At 41.0% G+C, this 16,049-nt stretch overlaps 2 protein-coding genes and 1 long non-coding RNA gene across 13 annotated transcripts in view; 2 read left to right on the top strand and 1 right to left on the bottom strand.

Moving 5' to 3' along the window:
• Positions 1-7,781, top strand: part of WIF1 (WNT inhibitory factor 1) — a 93,471-nt gene extending 85,690 nt beyond the window's left edge. The window contains exons 8-10 of the mRNA NM_001315718.1: positions 2,678-2,773; positions 3,294-3,389; positions 6,933-7,781. Of these exons, the coding sequence (NP_001302647.1) occupies positions 2,678-2,773; positions 3,294-3,389; positions 6,933-7,054 (314 nt within the window). The 3' untranslated portion in view covers positions 7,055-7,781. The remainder of the gene's footprint in view (positions 1-2,677; positions 2,774-3,293; positions 3,390-6,932) is intronic.
• Positions 1-16,049, bottom strand: part of TBC1D30 (TBC1 domain family member 30) — a 318,685-nt gene that overhangs the window by 65,937 nt on the left and 236,699 nt on the right. For 5 of the 11 annotated variants that reach the window (XR_014803513.1, XR_014803516.1, XR_014803515.1 and 2 more), the window contains one exon: positions 3,963-4,088. The exons of the other annotated variants lie outside the window; for them this stretch is intronic. The gene's annotated coding sequence lies outside the window, so the exon portion shown is untranslated. The remainder of the gene's footprint in view (positions 1-3,962; positions 4,089-16,049) is intronic. 11 annotated transcript variants of the gene reach the window in all.
• Positions 1-16,049, top strand: part of LOC146403307 (uncharacterized) — an 897,172-nt gene that overhangs the window by 823,325 nt on the left and 57,798 nt on the right. The window lies entirely within an intron of this gene.

The following is a 16,049-nucleotide window of genomic DNA, read 5'->3' as shown; positions in this document are numbered from 1 at the left end:
GAGTATTGACCTTCTGCATCCTCTTTGTTTTGGGGGAACCTTGGAAGCTCCATCTAACCCCTTCATATTGTCAATGAGGAATCCAAAGCCTGGAGACAATGTATAGCCTGTCCAAGGTCTCAGGCCAGTGGCTTTTTTTTTCCCCCCACTAGATTCAGCCACCATCCATTTTGGCTAAAGGTGGGGCAAAGAGTGACAGCCTAGCTCAGATGACTCAGAGTGAACGTTCTCTGACTCAGTTATGCCTAGGTTTAGGTAGTGCAATGTTCCTTGTTAGTGATATGATTCCTTTCACACTGTGTAGCCGCCATTGTTTCAGCCAAGAAATGTGGACCAGAACTTTAGGACAGCTGGAATTTGTACACCTACCTGCAGGCATAGAGAGTTTTTTCTCTGGCATTACTGCCACATTTCCTAACCAGACAGAGCCTAGTAATCCATCTAAGAGAAAAAGATAAACTCAAAAAAAAAAAAAAAAGAGGAAAAATGGTGTAGAGCAATTAAAGGAAAAAAAAAACCTTCTTAGCATACACGACAACATCAAAGGATCACTCAGATGTTATGCTAAGTAAAAGGAGCTAGACACAAGAAAGAGCATGAGTCCATTTTTATGAAGTTTAAGAACAGCCAAAAATAATGGATGATGATAGAAACCAGAATAGTGATTGGAGACACAAAGGAACTTTATGGGGTTTCAGAAATATTCTATATCATGATTGAGGACATGTCTCATGAGTGTTTATTTGTGTAAAAAAAATAGTTGAGCTATAAACCTTAAATCAGTGCACACTATACTTTTCACTCAATGTTTGTCATGGTTTGATACAAGAAAAAAAATACACATTTCATGGTGGAATGTGGTAAGTAATCACTGTTGTGGGAATCAGGAGATGAAGCTGCTTGCCCCAGCCCTGTCACTCCCAGCCATATCACTGAAGCACAGGAGCCAAGTCCATCCGCAACTGTTTCTTGACCCAGAAGACAGACAACACCGCTCAGGAAGGAGCGAAAGGAGGGTGGGTGACACGTGCAGGTGCTGTGTCCTTGCCTTTCTGGAAGTTCTAGAATATGGCATTGTCACTTCCAGCTGTATTGTATCCATAAAACACCACTGTGTTTGGTACAGCCAGGTTCTGAAGTTGTAGCAAGTTCAACATTAAATAATACTGACTTTCTATTTTAACTTTCAACCTCTAATTTATTTGTGGGTTTTTGTACTTTAATGAGTAGTAGATGAAGTGATGATTTTTTATGGAGTTCAAGTGAAATACCTCTTAAGTTTCCATAGAACCTGTAATTAATTGCCAGGATGTGGTTTCTGTTCTTATTAATTACCTTGCCCTGATAAAGATATCTCTGAGCTAACTCCCCTCAAGTTTCTCCCTGTACTTACTCTTGGACTTTGCATACTTTGTCAGTTCATGTTTATGAATCTTATTTCTTGGGTTCATTTCATTTCGTGTGGTTATGCTCTTTCATGCTCTTAGGTTTATGACCTTTCCACAAACAAAGGCAATGTTTTCTGTTCCTTAGGATGGCAAGTTCTAGATGGCAAAGAGAGGATAAATAGCTTCCGGAGTAGGGAAGAAGAACAATATTCTATAATTTTTATATTTAAGACCCTATTCCAGCTCTAAAATCCTGTGATTCAAAGATCTGTGAAAACATTAGCAATAGTCATTTGGCACAGAGATAAAAGAAAGAATCATGTATCATTAGGATATAAGATAGTGTATAAAATGCACAGGTGTGGTATCAGGCACCTTTGTGCCCCTTCTCAGCCAACCTTTCACCCCGGCTAGTGCTGCCACCTATTTTGCACAGGCATAGCCTAACTGCACCTTAGCTGTGTCACACTTCCCTTGTTTTCCACCCAGAGACTCCTTTGGAGTCCTGAAAAAAATACATATATATACAGTTTGCATTCACATAGTCATGGAATGGAAGGGCAACAAAGTTATTGCATGGGGTGAACTTTGCGCAGTGGGAGACAAGTGCAGATGCTAAATGACCCCTTCTCCCTGCCTACAGGCAGCCTGGAGGTGTAGTCAGACCACTTGGCTCCTCAGAAGGTGCAGCAGGATAGAGCCCAGTGGCTGTAGTAATCACCAACCCACTGCCATCACTGGGTATTGGCTTTCCCTCCCGCGCTGTGTTACTCTCCCGGCACCCCCATTCCTGATCCCTAGGATCACCTCCCCAGATAAACTCTCTGCATTCAGGCCTTGCTTTCTGGAGAATTCCAGGCTAAGATAGATATTATCATGTCCAGGTATAGACCTGCTTTCAGAAAAAGTGGCAAAAATCACAACCCGGAGAGAAGATCACCGAGAGGGTCATTCGTGTCTTCACTTTCAGTATTTCTTAAATGACAAGTGTTTATGACTCAGTTAAAACGTAATTCTGTTTGTTTTAAAAAGTAATGTAAGTACAGCATTTGAACAACATATTCATTGTAAAAGATAGATATCCAAAATCCTAAGTGAAAAATACTAGCCTGTGGGTTCCACAAATGAAACCCAACAGTAACAAAGCCAGGGTAGACTTGAAATAAGTGGAAATAGCTGCCACTTAAAAGCATTTATCCTCTCAAAGCCTGGCAACTCCTTTGAAAAAAATGTAATTGCCTCTGAATGAAGCACGGTTCCTGGCTTATTTGCTCTCTTCTCTATTTCAGGCAAATGCCCGCAGCCCTGTCGAAATGGAGGTAAATGCATTGGGAAGAGCAAATGCAAGTGCTCCAAAGGTTACCAAGGAGACCTCTGTTCAAAGCGTAAGTACCCCAGCCGCACAGTGGATCTGGGTTACAGGATAATTAAACTAGCAGGAGTCTCGTCTCTCTTACTTTATAACTTCTGTACCTACTGCATGTTGTTTAGGCATCACAATTAATCTTTCCTTGCTGACATATATGTTTCCTTGAAGTAGCCCGAAGACATTGTATGAAATCCATGCATGCAGAAAAAAAGGACTTAGGCACATTCATATACACAAGCAACCTGTTTAACTCTTAGAGATTTTCTTAAGGGAGATAAAGTTCCCTTGTCCAGTGGTTTCAAAGGCCTTCTGAGCATCTGCGGATGAGAAGTATCAAGCCTAGTGTAAGATCACTCTCAGGCCTTTTTCAGAAAGTCTGAAACTGACTTCTACCTGGAGATTGACCTAGACAGAAAAAGAATTAGGGGATGAAGCGCAAACTAATACATTCTAAAGAACTGCAGGAAAAGCAGCCGCATCATTCTGTTGACAAATGAAGGCACAGGAGACATTATTTTTGTTTCCTTTGACTCTAGCTGTCTGTGAGCCTGGCTGTGGTGCACACGGAACCTGCCACGAACCCAACAAATGCCAGTGTCAAGAAGGCTGGCATGGAAGATACTGCAATAAAAGTGAGTACATGCCTCCTTCACAACTGTTTCCCAGCTCCAAAGGGAGATAGACAAGCCATAATTCAGCCCTATTTTCTGTTTCATAAAAGCATTTTCTTCTTTGCTGCTTCTCCCCCATGCTCCCCCCACCCCTGCAACTCTAAATTTTAGAGCCTAAGCTTTAGCATGTAAAGAGGAAAGCATCACTGTAAAATAGCTTCACAAATATCTTCCAGGTTAAATTAGATAGGAATGATTTGGTAATAGGGTATGTTAACTCTGATAAAAATAAGTGAAAGTAAATTTTTAAATCAAATGTAGAATCAGTACCTATATGGTTCTAATTCTATCCTTCAGGATTGAGCAATGAGCATATAAAACAGGTTTTGCGCTGTAAAATCTTTAAGTTGTATTGGTTAATACAGTCTTTAAATCAGTCCTTTTGAAGAAGAGAAAACTAAGCACGGAAGAGATGTTATCGTGGAGCTGTGTTTTTTCCAAATGTATTGACTACCAAAAATGAACTGGTTATATGGATAATAAATTACTGGCCTGTTTCATACACAAAATGAAACCTGATAAATCCAATCATACCATGTTGATTGGTATCTTCTCTGTGCGAAGCATGAATCCAGCCATGGGGGACAAACCAGTGAGCAGACAGAAAAGGCCTTTCCTGGTGGAGCCCAGGTTCAAGAAGGAGGGACAGTCAGTCAGTAGCTGAAGGAAATAAAAAATGTAGTTTCAGAACATCTTGCAGCTGGAATTCAGTCTCCTAAGTGTGGGCTCACTGTTCACTTTCCTTTGAGGAAAGGAAGGCTTCATTCAGTCACGCCACTCCTTTCAGTAACAGAGGTCTAGACTGTGTCTGTCGTATTGTGTCTGCAAAATAAGGGATGTCAGTTGAACGAATCACTTTCACATCAGATCTTTTCCTAGATCAGTGGTCTCCGAAGGGTGTAAGTGTAGCCCAGTGAGTGTGGAATGATCAGCTGGGGCTCTAAGGGAAAATATTAGTTGAAAAGCATTTTTTATATTTTATATTTTTATTACATTTCTGTATAAATATATAAGTAGATGTTTATATATCTTAACCTCTAATTTCTGTGCATATAACATTCACGTTATATTATTCTGATGTGTAGATATTCCATTTATAGGCAGGCATACATGTTTATTTGCTTATTTTAAGGTAAATTGGTATCTGGTCTAGGCTACACTAAGCCATTGATTTGAATCTGTCTCGCCCATTGAATTAGCTGGGTGACAGACAGAAGTGGCCTCAGGGGGGCATAGCTTAACAAGACGTGCAGCTCCTCTGGAAAAAGAACTCCTTCACCAGGTGGGAATGACTGAATGGTATCCCTGTTAGGACATACTTGGGGTGGGGTGGGGGGGAACCTTCCTTGGAGTAAAAGACCTATAGAAAGCTAACCATTTCTGACACCATTTTGGAAAAGAGTTAAACCCTTTATGCCACCTTTAACTCACAATACAAACCAGGAACTCAGTCCCCAAACCAAAGTCCCCAGAAGCCCTTGAGCCTAGCGCTGACCTGAGGTGAGACCATCAAGTCCCAGGACTCTATTACAAAGGTCTTCCAGGACTCACATTTGGGGTCTGGTGACCACCAACGATGATGGAGCAGAATATGAGAGGCACTGTTCCTGCAACATTTCTGTTCATTCTTCCATAATGAAGGCAGGTTAGCGGCCGTCATGTATGTCATTTAAATGAGCAATTCTACCAGGTCTGCCAGCCCCACAAAAGCACCAAGGTGGACCTTGCAGCTAAAAGCTTCTATCATCTACACCTCCTTCAGAACCTGGCATTGCACATCAAGAAGATGCTCTGGTTCTTGATTAAAATGCAAACATTTTCCAGGAGAGGCCACCCAACAATTTTGTACATTGGTTAAGAGAATCAGCCTGAAAAAAATGAAGCTTCTTTTGACTAAAGGGAGGTGACGAGGAAGCACTGAGGCGCACAATTCTGCTGAGAAAAGATTCCCAGTGGGGTGACACATTGGGAGGTCCTAGGCACCCAGACTCCTAGTGGGGAGGAGGATACTGGAGACAGACAGACTTTCTGGCCTAAGCACCCCTCACCAGGGAGGTTTGGGCTTCATGGGTGGCAGAACAAGCAGCAGGGTAGGGATTTACTCCAGCGCATTTTTGGTTCATTGTTCTGGCTGTTCTAGGAGCGACTAGCTGACATCCTGACAATTCAAAGAAACACATTCGGGAACAAAGTATTCTGTGCTCAGTAGTTATTTAGTGGGGTGCTTGCATTTAAAAACCACAAGGAGCGAATGAAATGCCGAACTTGAATCTAATGCTCAGGAAGATGGAGGCAGATTTTTAAAGTCTGATTGCTGTCTTGGATCAGTTTTAGCAAATCAGTAGAAATGAGTCCATGCCCCACGCATCTCCAGAAGGTCACAAGTTACAAGAGGCCTTAAGTCATGTAACTCAGTGATACACACTCCACTTGCAGTGAGCTGGAAATGCCATGGGTAGAAGCCCACCTCGACTGAAGTTCACAAATCCCCGTCAATAAGGAGTCAATTCAAATCGTAACCCTTCTCTAACAGGTATACTGGAAGCCCTTAATTCTTAGACAATTCCTCTTTTGTGTAAATGCAATAGCCACATCTAATCATGCCATCTATATGAAGCATGGGAGTTGTTAGGTCAATGCGGTGGAGGCGGTTCTGTAACACACAAAAAGGGTCAATGACCAAATCATCTGCAGAAGCATTCCTGCTATCGAGACCTCAGCACTAGATCCTTACCAGCCTTGAGGTGGAGATCATCCTTCCATTCAATCACATTCATCCAAAGTTTGCATCAAGAGTATCTGCATGAGGAGTTCCCGTCGTGGCTCAGTGGAAACGAATCTGCCTAGTATCCACGAGGATGCAGGTTCGATCCCTGGCCTCGCTTAGTGGATTAAGGATCCAGCAGTGCTGTGAGCTCTACTATAGGTTGCAGACGTGGCTCAGATCTGGCGTTGCTGTGGTGTAGGCCAGTGGCTACTGCTCTGATTCGACCCCTAGGCTGGGAAAGTCCATATGCCATGGGTGTGGCCCTAAAAATACAAAAAAAGAAGAAAAAAGTGTCTGCATGAAACTATTACATTTAGAATGGTTGGGCAATGAGGTCCTACTGTATAGCACAGAGAACTGTGTCTAGTCTCAGGATAGAACATGACGGGGGACAATGTGAGAAAAAGAATGTCACTTTGCTGTACAGCAGAAATTGGCACATTGTAAATCAACTATACTTCAATTTAAACCAAAGTAAAAAGAAGTGTCTGCATGGCCAAAATATATAGCGAATCAGATTCGATGGAAGGCAGATTTGATAGAGTTCGTCAAACAGGTTCTTTCTACAGAGATCTTGAACCTGTAACATGTCTTCACTCAGGTAGCTCTTTGTGGTCGCTGTGGCCTTTCACTCCGGGTTAAAAAGGGGAAATGGATTTCATTTGAATGGTTAATAATGAATCTGAAGAGCCTGTTTTTGTAGCGTCTTTTCTTTTAAGCTGTGAGTAATTTTGCAGGGTACGGAGCCAGCCTCATGCACGCCCTGAGGCCAGCAGGCGCCCGACTCAGGCAGCACACGCCTTCACTTAAAAAGGCTGAGGAGCGGCAGGACCCACCTGAATCCAATTACATCTGGTGAACTCCGACATCTGAAACGTTTTAAGTTACACCAAGTTCATGGCCTTTGTTAACCTTTCATGTGTTGAATGTTCAAATAATGTTCATTACAGTTAAGAATACTGGCCTGAATTTTATTAGCTTCATTATAAATCACTGAGCTGATATTTACTCTTCCTTTTAAGTTTTCTAAGTACGTCTGTAGCATGATGGTATAGATTTTCTTGTTTCAGTGCTTGGCAACCGATTTTGTATTATGTCAGTCGATCAGGTTAAATTTTTGTCTTCTCCATGTGCAGCTGGCAGATAGTTTCCAAAAGAACAATGCATTCGTGGTGTAGAGGGGCTGGGCAACATTAGAGAAGATAAATGCAACAAAAATTCATAAATCACAAGGGTTTGGATGAAGCAGTTTGAAAGTACTGAAGTTAAACAGCATTTCACGTTGTATTGTCATGTATTCGAACATGTGTCACATTTTAAAAATCCCTCTTATTTTTAAACTCACAGAACACTATATTTTGACCTTACCATGATTCCAGAGAATTGCATATTAAAAAAGAGAACACTGTGGTAGTGGCATTTAACAATATAATATATTGTAAACACAATAAAATAGGGAATATAATGTATGAACTTTTGGCATTGGCTTGAAGCAATATAATATATTGTAAACAAAACACAGCTCTTACATAATAAGCATTTTATACTGTTTGTATGTATAAAATAAAGGTGCTGCTTTAGTTTTCTGAGTGTTGTATGGAGTGGTGTTTGTGCTCTCTTATGGAAATAAAGTTGGTTGCAAGTGCATGGAAGATAAACTTCTGCTGTATCATAAAAAGATATTCCATTCTCCCTGTCCTAGCTCTCCAGCCTCGCCTCTCCCTCCCTGTTCTGTCTCTGCTCCAGCCAGGCACACTACATTCTGTTGTCATAGCATGCAACACTCCTATTTATGTCAGCTCCTGACTTTCTAGTTGTCATTTCTTTTAAGAACTCCAACTAGAATGTATTAAATATCCCATTAGCGTGCAATGTTGCAAATGAACGTGCTACCAATTGGGAATGGCAGTTGGTGCAGCCACTAGGGAAAAGAGTATGGAGGTCCCTCAAAAAACTCAAAATAGAGTTGCCATACGACCTAGCAATTCCACTCCTGGACATGTATCTGGAGAAAACTCCAATTTGAAAAGATAACTGCACCACTCTGTTCAGAGTAGCACTATTTACAATAGCCAAGACATGGAAGCAACCTAAATGTCTATCAATAGAGGAATGGATAAAGAATATATGGTATACATATACAGTGCAGTACTATTCAGCCTTAGAATGAAATGATGCCATTTGTGGCAACATAGATAGACCTAGTGATGACCATACTAAGTGAAACAAGTCAGAAAGACAAATACCATATGAAATCACATAGCTTACAACACACAAATTACAGCAACAGCTTTTGTGATCCACCTCCTAGAGTAATGAAAATAAAAAACAAAAATAAACAAATGGGACCTAATTAAACTTTAAAGACTTGCACAGCAAAGGAAACCATAAACAAAATGAAAAGACAACCTGCCGAATGGGAGACCACCTTTGCAAAGTGACCAACAAGAGATTAATTTCCAAAATATACAAACATCTCATACAGCTTTGTATTAAAAAAAAATGGCCAGAAGGGAGTTCCTGTTGTGGCTGAGAGGAAATGAATCTGACTAATAACCATGAGGACACAGGTTCGATCCCTGGCCTTGCTCAGTGGGTTAAGGATCCGGCGTTGCCATGAGCTGTGGTGTAGGTCACAGACCTGGCTTGGTTCTGGTGTTGCTGTGGCTGTTGCTGTGGTGTAGAGCACAGCTCTGATTCGACCCCTAGCCTGGGAACATCCATATGCCATGGGTTCAGCCCTAAAAAGACAAAAAAAAAAAAAAAAAGGCCAAAGGATCTAAATAGACATTTCTCCAAAGTAGACAGATGGCCAAAAATTACATGACAAGATGCTCAACATCACTAATTATTAGAGAAATGCAAATCAAAGCTACAATGAGGTATTACCTCATACCAATCAGAATAGCCATCATCAAAAAGTCTACAAACAAATGCTGAAGAGGGTGTGGAATAAGGGAACCCTCCTACATTGTTGGTGGGGATATAAGCTGGAGCAACCACAATGAAGGACACTGGAGTTTCCTTAAAAAATTAAATATAGGACTACCATATGACCCAGAAATCTCACTCCTGGGCACATATCCAGCAAAAACTAACTCAAAAAGATACATTATTTCACTAATGTTCATTGCAACACTACACAGCCAAGACATGGAAGCAACCTAAATGTCCATCAACAGAGGAATGGATAAAGAAGCTGTGGTACATATATACAATGGAATATTACCCAGTCATAAAAAGCATGAAATAATGCCAGTTGCAGTAACATAGATGGACCTAGAAATTATCATACTAAGTGAAGTCAGAGAAAGACAAATATCATAAAAACATCACTAATATGTGGACTCTAATAAAAGTGATACATAGAACTTATAAAACAGAAACATGCTCAAAGCTTTTAAAACTAAACTTATGTTTACCAAAGGGAAAATATGCAGGATGGAGAGAGATAAATTAGGGAGTTGGAACTAATGTATACATGCTACTACATATAAAACAGATAAGCAACAAGGACCTACTGTAGAGTACAGGGAAATATACTCAATATTCTGTAGTGACCTATATAAGAGGGGAATCTCAAAAGGAATGGATATATGTATACATATAGTTGATTTACTTTGTACACCTGAAACATAACTTTGTGACGTCAAATATACTCAATTAAAATTAAAAAAAAGTATGACACAAATGAACATATCTGTGAAACAAAAATAGACTCATATAGAAAACAGACTTGTGGTTTCCAAGGGAGAGGAGGGGTGGGGAAGGGAAGGATTGGGAGTTTGGGACAGCAGAGGCAAACTATTATATATAAGATGGCTAAGCAAGGTCCTACTGTATAGCACAGGGAGCTATAGTCAATGCCCTGTGATAAACCATAATGGAAAAGAATATACAAAAGAATATATATATACACATATATATATATATTCATGTATATGTATAACTGAGTCATTTTGCTGTATAGCAGAAATTAATACATTTTAAATCAACTATACTTTAATAAAATTTTAAGAAAAATTGTCTTTTTTTTTTTTTTTTTTTTTGGGATTTTTTTTTTTTTTTGGCCAAAGTATTTTAAGGCAAATTCGGTGTTGTATTTCATTTTACCCTTGTTATATTAGTAAGTATCTTTTTTGTTGTTGTTGTTGTTGTTGTTGTTGTTTTGTTGTTGTTGTTGTTGTTGTTATTTCTTGGGCCGCTCCCACGGCATATGGAGGTTCCCAGGCTAGGGGTTGAATCGGAGCTGTAGCCACCGGCCTACGCCAGAGCCACAGCAACGCGGGATCCGAGCCGCATCTGCAACCTACACCACAGCTCACGGCAACGCCAGATCGTTAACCCACTGAGCAAGAGCAGGGACCGAACCCGCAACCTCATGGTTCCTAGTCGGATTCGTTAACCACTGCGCCACGACGGGAACTCCGAAAAATTGTCTTTTGTTTCCCAAGGACATTTGATGTGTTACCTTACAATCCTGTGGGATGGTTACCATTACACTCTCTTACAGGTAAGAAAACTGAGTCATAGAGATAGGAAGCAATTTACTCACACCTGATAGGGACAGGTTTGAATCCATGGCATCCTCTTCTGAAGCTTTAACACACTGCTCTTCTTCCTCCTGTGTTTCTCAGCAAATACAGCAGAAATAAAACCGCTCTACAGTTTGCTGTACAAAATTCACAAATACCAGAAACTTGGGTGCAACTTTCCAATAGATCTTTACCTTATTTTATAGATAAAGTCCACAGGTTTTCTTGTGCTAGGCAGTGGCATAAACAACTGTGTGATTTAGGGCAGTGATGTGAGACGGGAAGAGATCAGGCAGAGGCTGGAAGCAGAGTGAACACATCTTGTTGCGATGCGAGACCACAGCCACCTTTCTTCTCTAACTCGCCAGAGCCCAGGTTGTCAGCCTGTGCTCACGCAGACTTGGCAGAGCAGGACAGGAGCGAGGGAGCTAACCCTGGGTACCCTAATATGGGAACTGACTTATTTATTAAAGACTTACATACAAATTTAGATGCATGATAGTGAGAATCTAAGAGGTAGGCAGAAAGTTAATAGTTGGCACTTATGTAGTGCTTAGTTTATTCTAAACACTTTACCTGTATTAACTCATAATGAAGAGTAGAATAAGGAGTTAGACTGAAGGAATGGTGACCAACTGCCATAGTCTAGGTTAGTCATCTCTAAACCATTTTGATTGCACCACCCTCCTAGTAGAAATTTATGAACGCATAGGCCTGTATATGACTATTATTTATATTCATTACATATGTAAATACATATGTAATGATACCAATATACACATTATAAACACAAGAAATGTTAAAAGGAAGAGGTATGGGGTTCCTGTTGTCGTGCAGCGGAAACGAATCTGACTAGCATCCATGAGGACGCAGGTTCGATCCCTGGCCTCACTCAGTGGGTTAAGGATCCGGTGTTGCCAGAGCTGTGGTATAGGTTGCAGATGCAGCTTGGATCTGGTGTTGCTGTGGCTGTGGTGTAGGCCAGCACCTACAGCTCCAATTCGACCCCTAGCCTGGGAACCTCCATATGCCGCTCTGGTGCAGCCCTAAAAAAAAAAAAAAAAAAAAAAAAAGGAAGAGGAAAAAATATATAGATAACAGCTCTAATATTTTCTTCACTTCCCCCCCCCCCCCAAAGATATCTTTCTGTCCACCTGGAGTACTCACACATATCCCAGAGGAGACTTCGGATAAATGTGAGAGGTGTAAACAGGGTCTGAAATGGCCTCAGCATCAGAGAGGAGAGTTTGGACTCAAGAGACATTTCACATTTAAGCAAGAGACCAGTTACCAATTGAATTAGAGGGTAAGAAAAGAGAGGTGGAGTTCCCGTCGTGGCTCAGTGGTTAATGAATCCGACTAGGAACCATGAGGTTGTGGGTTCAATCCCTGGCCTCGCTCAGTGGGTTAAGGGTCCAGCGTTGCCGTGAGCTGTGGTGTAGGTCACAGACATGACTTGGATCTGGCATTCCTATGGCTCTGGCGTAGGTCAGTTGCTACATCGCCGATTGGACCCCTAGCCCGAGAACCTCCATATGCCGCAGGAGCGGCCCTAGAAAAGGCAAAAAAAGACAAAAAAAAAAAAAAAGAAGAAAAAAGAGACAAATCTGGACAGTGATGTTAATATCTAAGGAGGAACAAGAGTGAGTAGGTGTGAGGGTTTCCAGGGATGTCGAGTTTGCTTTTGAAAATGCTGAGTTTGATATGCCTTTAGGACATCTTGGTGGAAATGCCTCCTAAGGCATTTGGAAATATTGTTTAGGAGGTTAGGCCAAAAGTGTGTTGATAATTAGCCATATGATAAATGAATAATACTAATTATATATTGAATGACTTTTAATCAAAATATACATAATAGCTTTATGTATATGCAGTATGATTCACTTGAGTTTTATTGTGTTTTATATGTAGCGTCTACATATAGTTAACTTCGTTGGCTGCTTCCCTAGGCATTTGTCTCTTGATAAAATAGTATGGCCTTTACTGCTTGGTAAATCGATTGGGCCCTTCCTCCTTCTTTCCCGCCACCATATGTATTATGAGTCTTCATCCAAATTATACCCTTTGATCATTTTTCCAGTTTATGTAGCATCACCGCAATGGGAGGCCAGCTCTTGAAACAAAGCCAATAATATGGGGATGTGAAATAATTGTTCTTACTCTTACAAAGTTGCCACAGAAGTGAAGGAAGGGGAGGAAGAAGGAAAAGAAAAAGGAGAAGGATGAGGACGAGAATATAAGATGTATCTAAAAAATAATGTAACAGTTGAAGTAGGATGGAGTGAAGGCAGTCTGAGAAGATGCACACCATGTGGCAGATAAAATAAGTAGGAGAAATGAGGCAAAGGGAAATAAACGTTAGACAATAAAATGATCAAAGGGTATAATTTGGATGAAGATTCATAATACATATGGTGGCGGGAAGGAAGGAGGAAGGGCCCAATCGATTTACCAAGCAGTAAAGGCCATACTATTTTATCAAGAGACAAATGCCTAGGGAAGCAGCCAACGAAGTTAACTATATGTAGATCCAGGAGTGAGCTTAGGACGCAGATGCACAGAGACTTTTTCACACTTGTGAGAGGAAGACCATATATTTAACTGTAAGCTCTGCTCTAGCATCTTGAAGAGGAAATTATGGCTGGTTGCGAGCCCCAAAGACCTAAACACAAAAGCTAACTAGTTGCTTGGGAGAAGTTAAACTGTACAAGGAATTTACCTTAGGACTGAATCAAGAGAGGGAGGTCTGTGGGAAAGCTACTTTTTGGCATCCCTTCAAGCTCATAGTCTCTAAAATAGCTCTTCCACATTTATTTATAGAGGAACTGCATGAATAAAAGGTTTTTAAATAAGGGTTGCTGGAGTTCCCACTGTGGCACAGCAGAAACGAATCCGATAGGAACCATGAGGTTGCCGGTTCAATCTCTGGCCTCGCTCAGTGGGTTAAGGATCTGGTGTTGCTGTGAGCCGTGGTGTAGGCTGGCAGCTGTAGCTCCAATTAGACCCCTAGCCTAGGAACCTCCATATGCCGAGGGTGCAGTCCACAAAAGACAAAACAAAAAAAAACAAAAACACAAAGAAGAGTTGCTGACAGGGTTGAGCTTCTCATCCAGTATCCCAGGCAAGTTTTCTCTGACTGTAGAATTCTATGCCCCACGCAGCAAACAAAAGCTGTGCAGTTAAATCCAGCCAAGCTACTTGGAGGGAAGTTTTTTGAGCATACTGTTACATGATCACGCTCCTTGAAATTCTTAACACCTCTGCAAATGACATCTCAAAGTATTTCCCTCAACCATACACAGGACTCCTCCTCAAAGGATTTTTATTAACTAGATTTTTTTCTCGTTTCAGTCCATGTCCAGTGAGCCTAACTACACAATTTGACTCTGATATGCTAGGCATAGCCCTAGATGAACCAGCCTTTACACCAGTTCCAACTGAGAGCAAAGAGTAATGCCTCCTGTGGGTTCTCAAAAAGAGGTCAGAGTGTCACACAACACACAACACTCCCAGTAATATAGACAGAGTAGTGACAGGACTGCTTCTTTCCATCTTCTTCAAGAAGGCACAAAGCATCACAATAAAGTACAGTTTAAGGAAAGCTGTTCTACCAAAATAAGAGAAGGCGAGGGGTTGCTGTTAAGGCGAGAAATTTTTGAATTGGGTAAATGAGAAACACGGCCATTTCAGAAGAATTTCCTGAGCCAATAAAGTATAGAAAGGCAGAAAAGGAACGAAAACAAGTGACTATCCAAAGACAGGAGTTTCATCATCATAAGTTTAGGCAGTTTAGGCAAGGGGTATGAAGAGTTTAAGAAGCAGATTGAATAAGTGTCCCCCACGTGGCTCGACATAAAAAAATAGAAACCATACACAGGAAACCGACATCAGAAAACAAAGTATCCAGGTGTTCCGCAAGATTTTAAAAAATTCTCTACGTAAACTCAATGTAAATTGATTTTGCACTTGTTTACTGGTTTATCATCGATAAGAGTATAAAAATTACAAATGAAAAGTAATTTGTAGTCAGCCTTGACATTGCAGGATTGTTCTTTATTAACGCATTTCCCTTCCTAAGCATGTTGAGCTTGCACAACTGTTCAAATCACCTAGCGTGTCTCAAAAATTCAAACCAAGGAAAGCTACTCTAAAATCACAAATAATCTATAAAATCCATAGGAGGATCATTGAAAGCTGACTCACGGCAGGGTGAATACTCAGCTTCCTGCTCCAGTGGACATGATACTGGACAGTCCAGCCTTCAACATGGTTTTGAGACTAGATCTGGGGCCATGGGTGAGATAGAAAGGCAAGGGGAGAGCAGAGAGTCTTAATCAGCTGTAATCCTGGGAAGGACCAGCTACAAAATTTGAGAAGCCCAGGGCAAAGTGAAAACGTGAGATGAGGGTTCAAAAAGTACTCCAATGGTGGCAAAGGGGGCACTGAATCAAACCTGGGATCCCTTACAGTGTGGGGGCCCCATGCAACTATGCAGTTCACATATCCAGAGAGCTGGCCCCATCCAGGAGCAAGGTCTTGGGCTCATGGACAAGGAGGTTCAGATAAAATGCACAACACTAGCCTCTCCTTAGATACTGGCCAAAAGAGTTCTTCCCTTGCCTTTTCTTCTCTCGAGTCCAGAACTCAAGCCTTGAGAACACAGGACTGAGTGGCCCTCAAACCCAAGTCAGTGACCATTTACGAAATTTCTCCTGTATTAGCATTGCAAACACAAAAACAAGAAAGAAAGGACAGGGCAAATTAAGGGGACAAATAAGTATTGCTTTATGTTTCAGGCCAGTCAAGTTCTTTGAACTTCAGTTCCTGCTTGAGAAAGAATTTGTAGCTTTATGTTTAGAGCTCATAAGGGGAAAGCTATGTTTCGGAATTCTGTGAACAATCCATTTTAACCAAAAAGATAATCTTTGGGCTTTTCTAATTTATAACCGCTGTTCTTTATTAGGAGAAGGAAAGGCAGAAACCTGGCTGGAGTTGGGATCTTAAGCCTTGTGACAGAAATTAAGTTCATCTCCACCCATGGAAGCTTGACACAATGAAGATTCATATGACACTCTCCAGAAACTCCAAAGGCAAATGTCCTCAAAGTCCAAATTAGTCTTGCCTCACGTCAAGGAAACACCCAAAAACTATAAAGCAAATCTGTGAATTTTTTTTTCCTACTTTGTAAAGATTAATTTTTATTTAGAGTTTGCATTTGAGCCTAAAACATAACACACTTTGAGAAGAAGCAAATGCTGCCTCTGCGGCAGCAAGCCAGCCACACACACCTAGTCTACGGGGCACCTTGTTCAATAATGA

Source organism: Sus scrofa, chromosome 5 (genome assembly GCF_054392235.1).
Source record: "Sus scrofa isolate SSC_HxYL_T2T_F1_AM1 chromosome 5, Sscrofa_HxYL_maternal_Yorkshire_Landrace_v2.0, whole genome shotgun sequence".
Taxonomy (NCBI): domain Eukaryota; kingdom Metazoa; phylum Chordata; class Mammalia; order Artiodactyla; family Suidae; genus Sus; species Sus scrofa.
The sequence above is the reverse complement of the archived record's forward strand: the minus strand, read 5'-3'. Positions and strand labels throughout refer to the sequence as shown.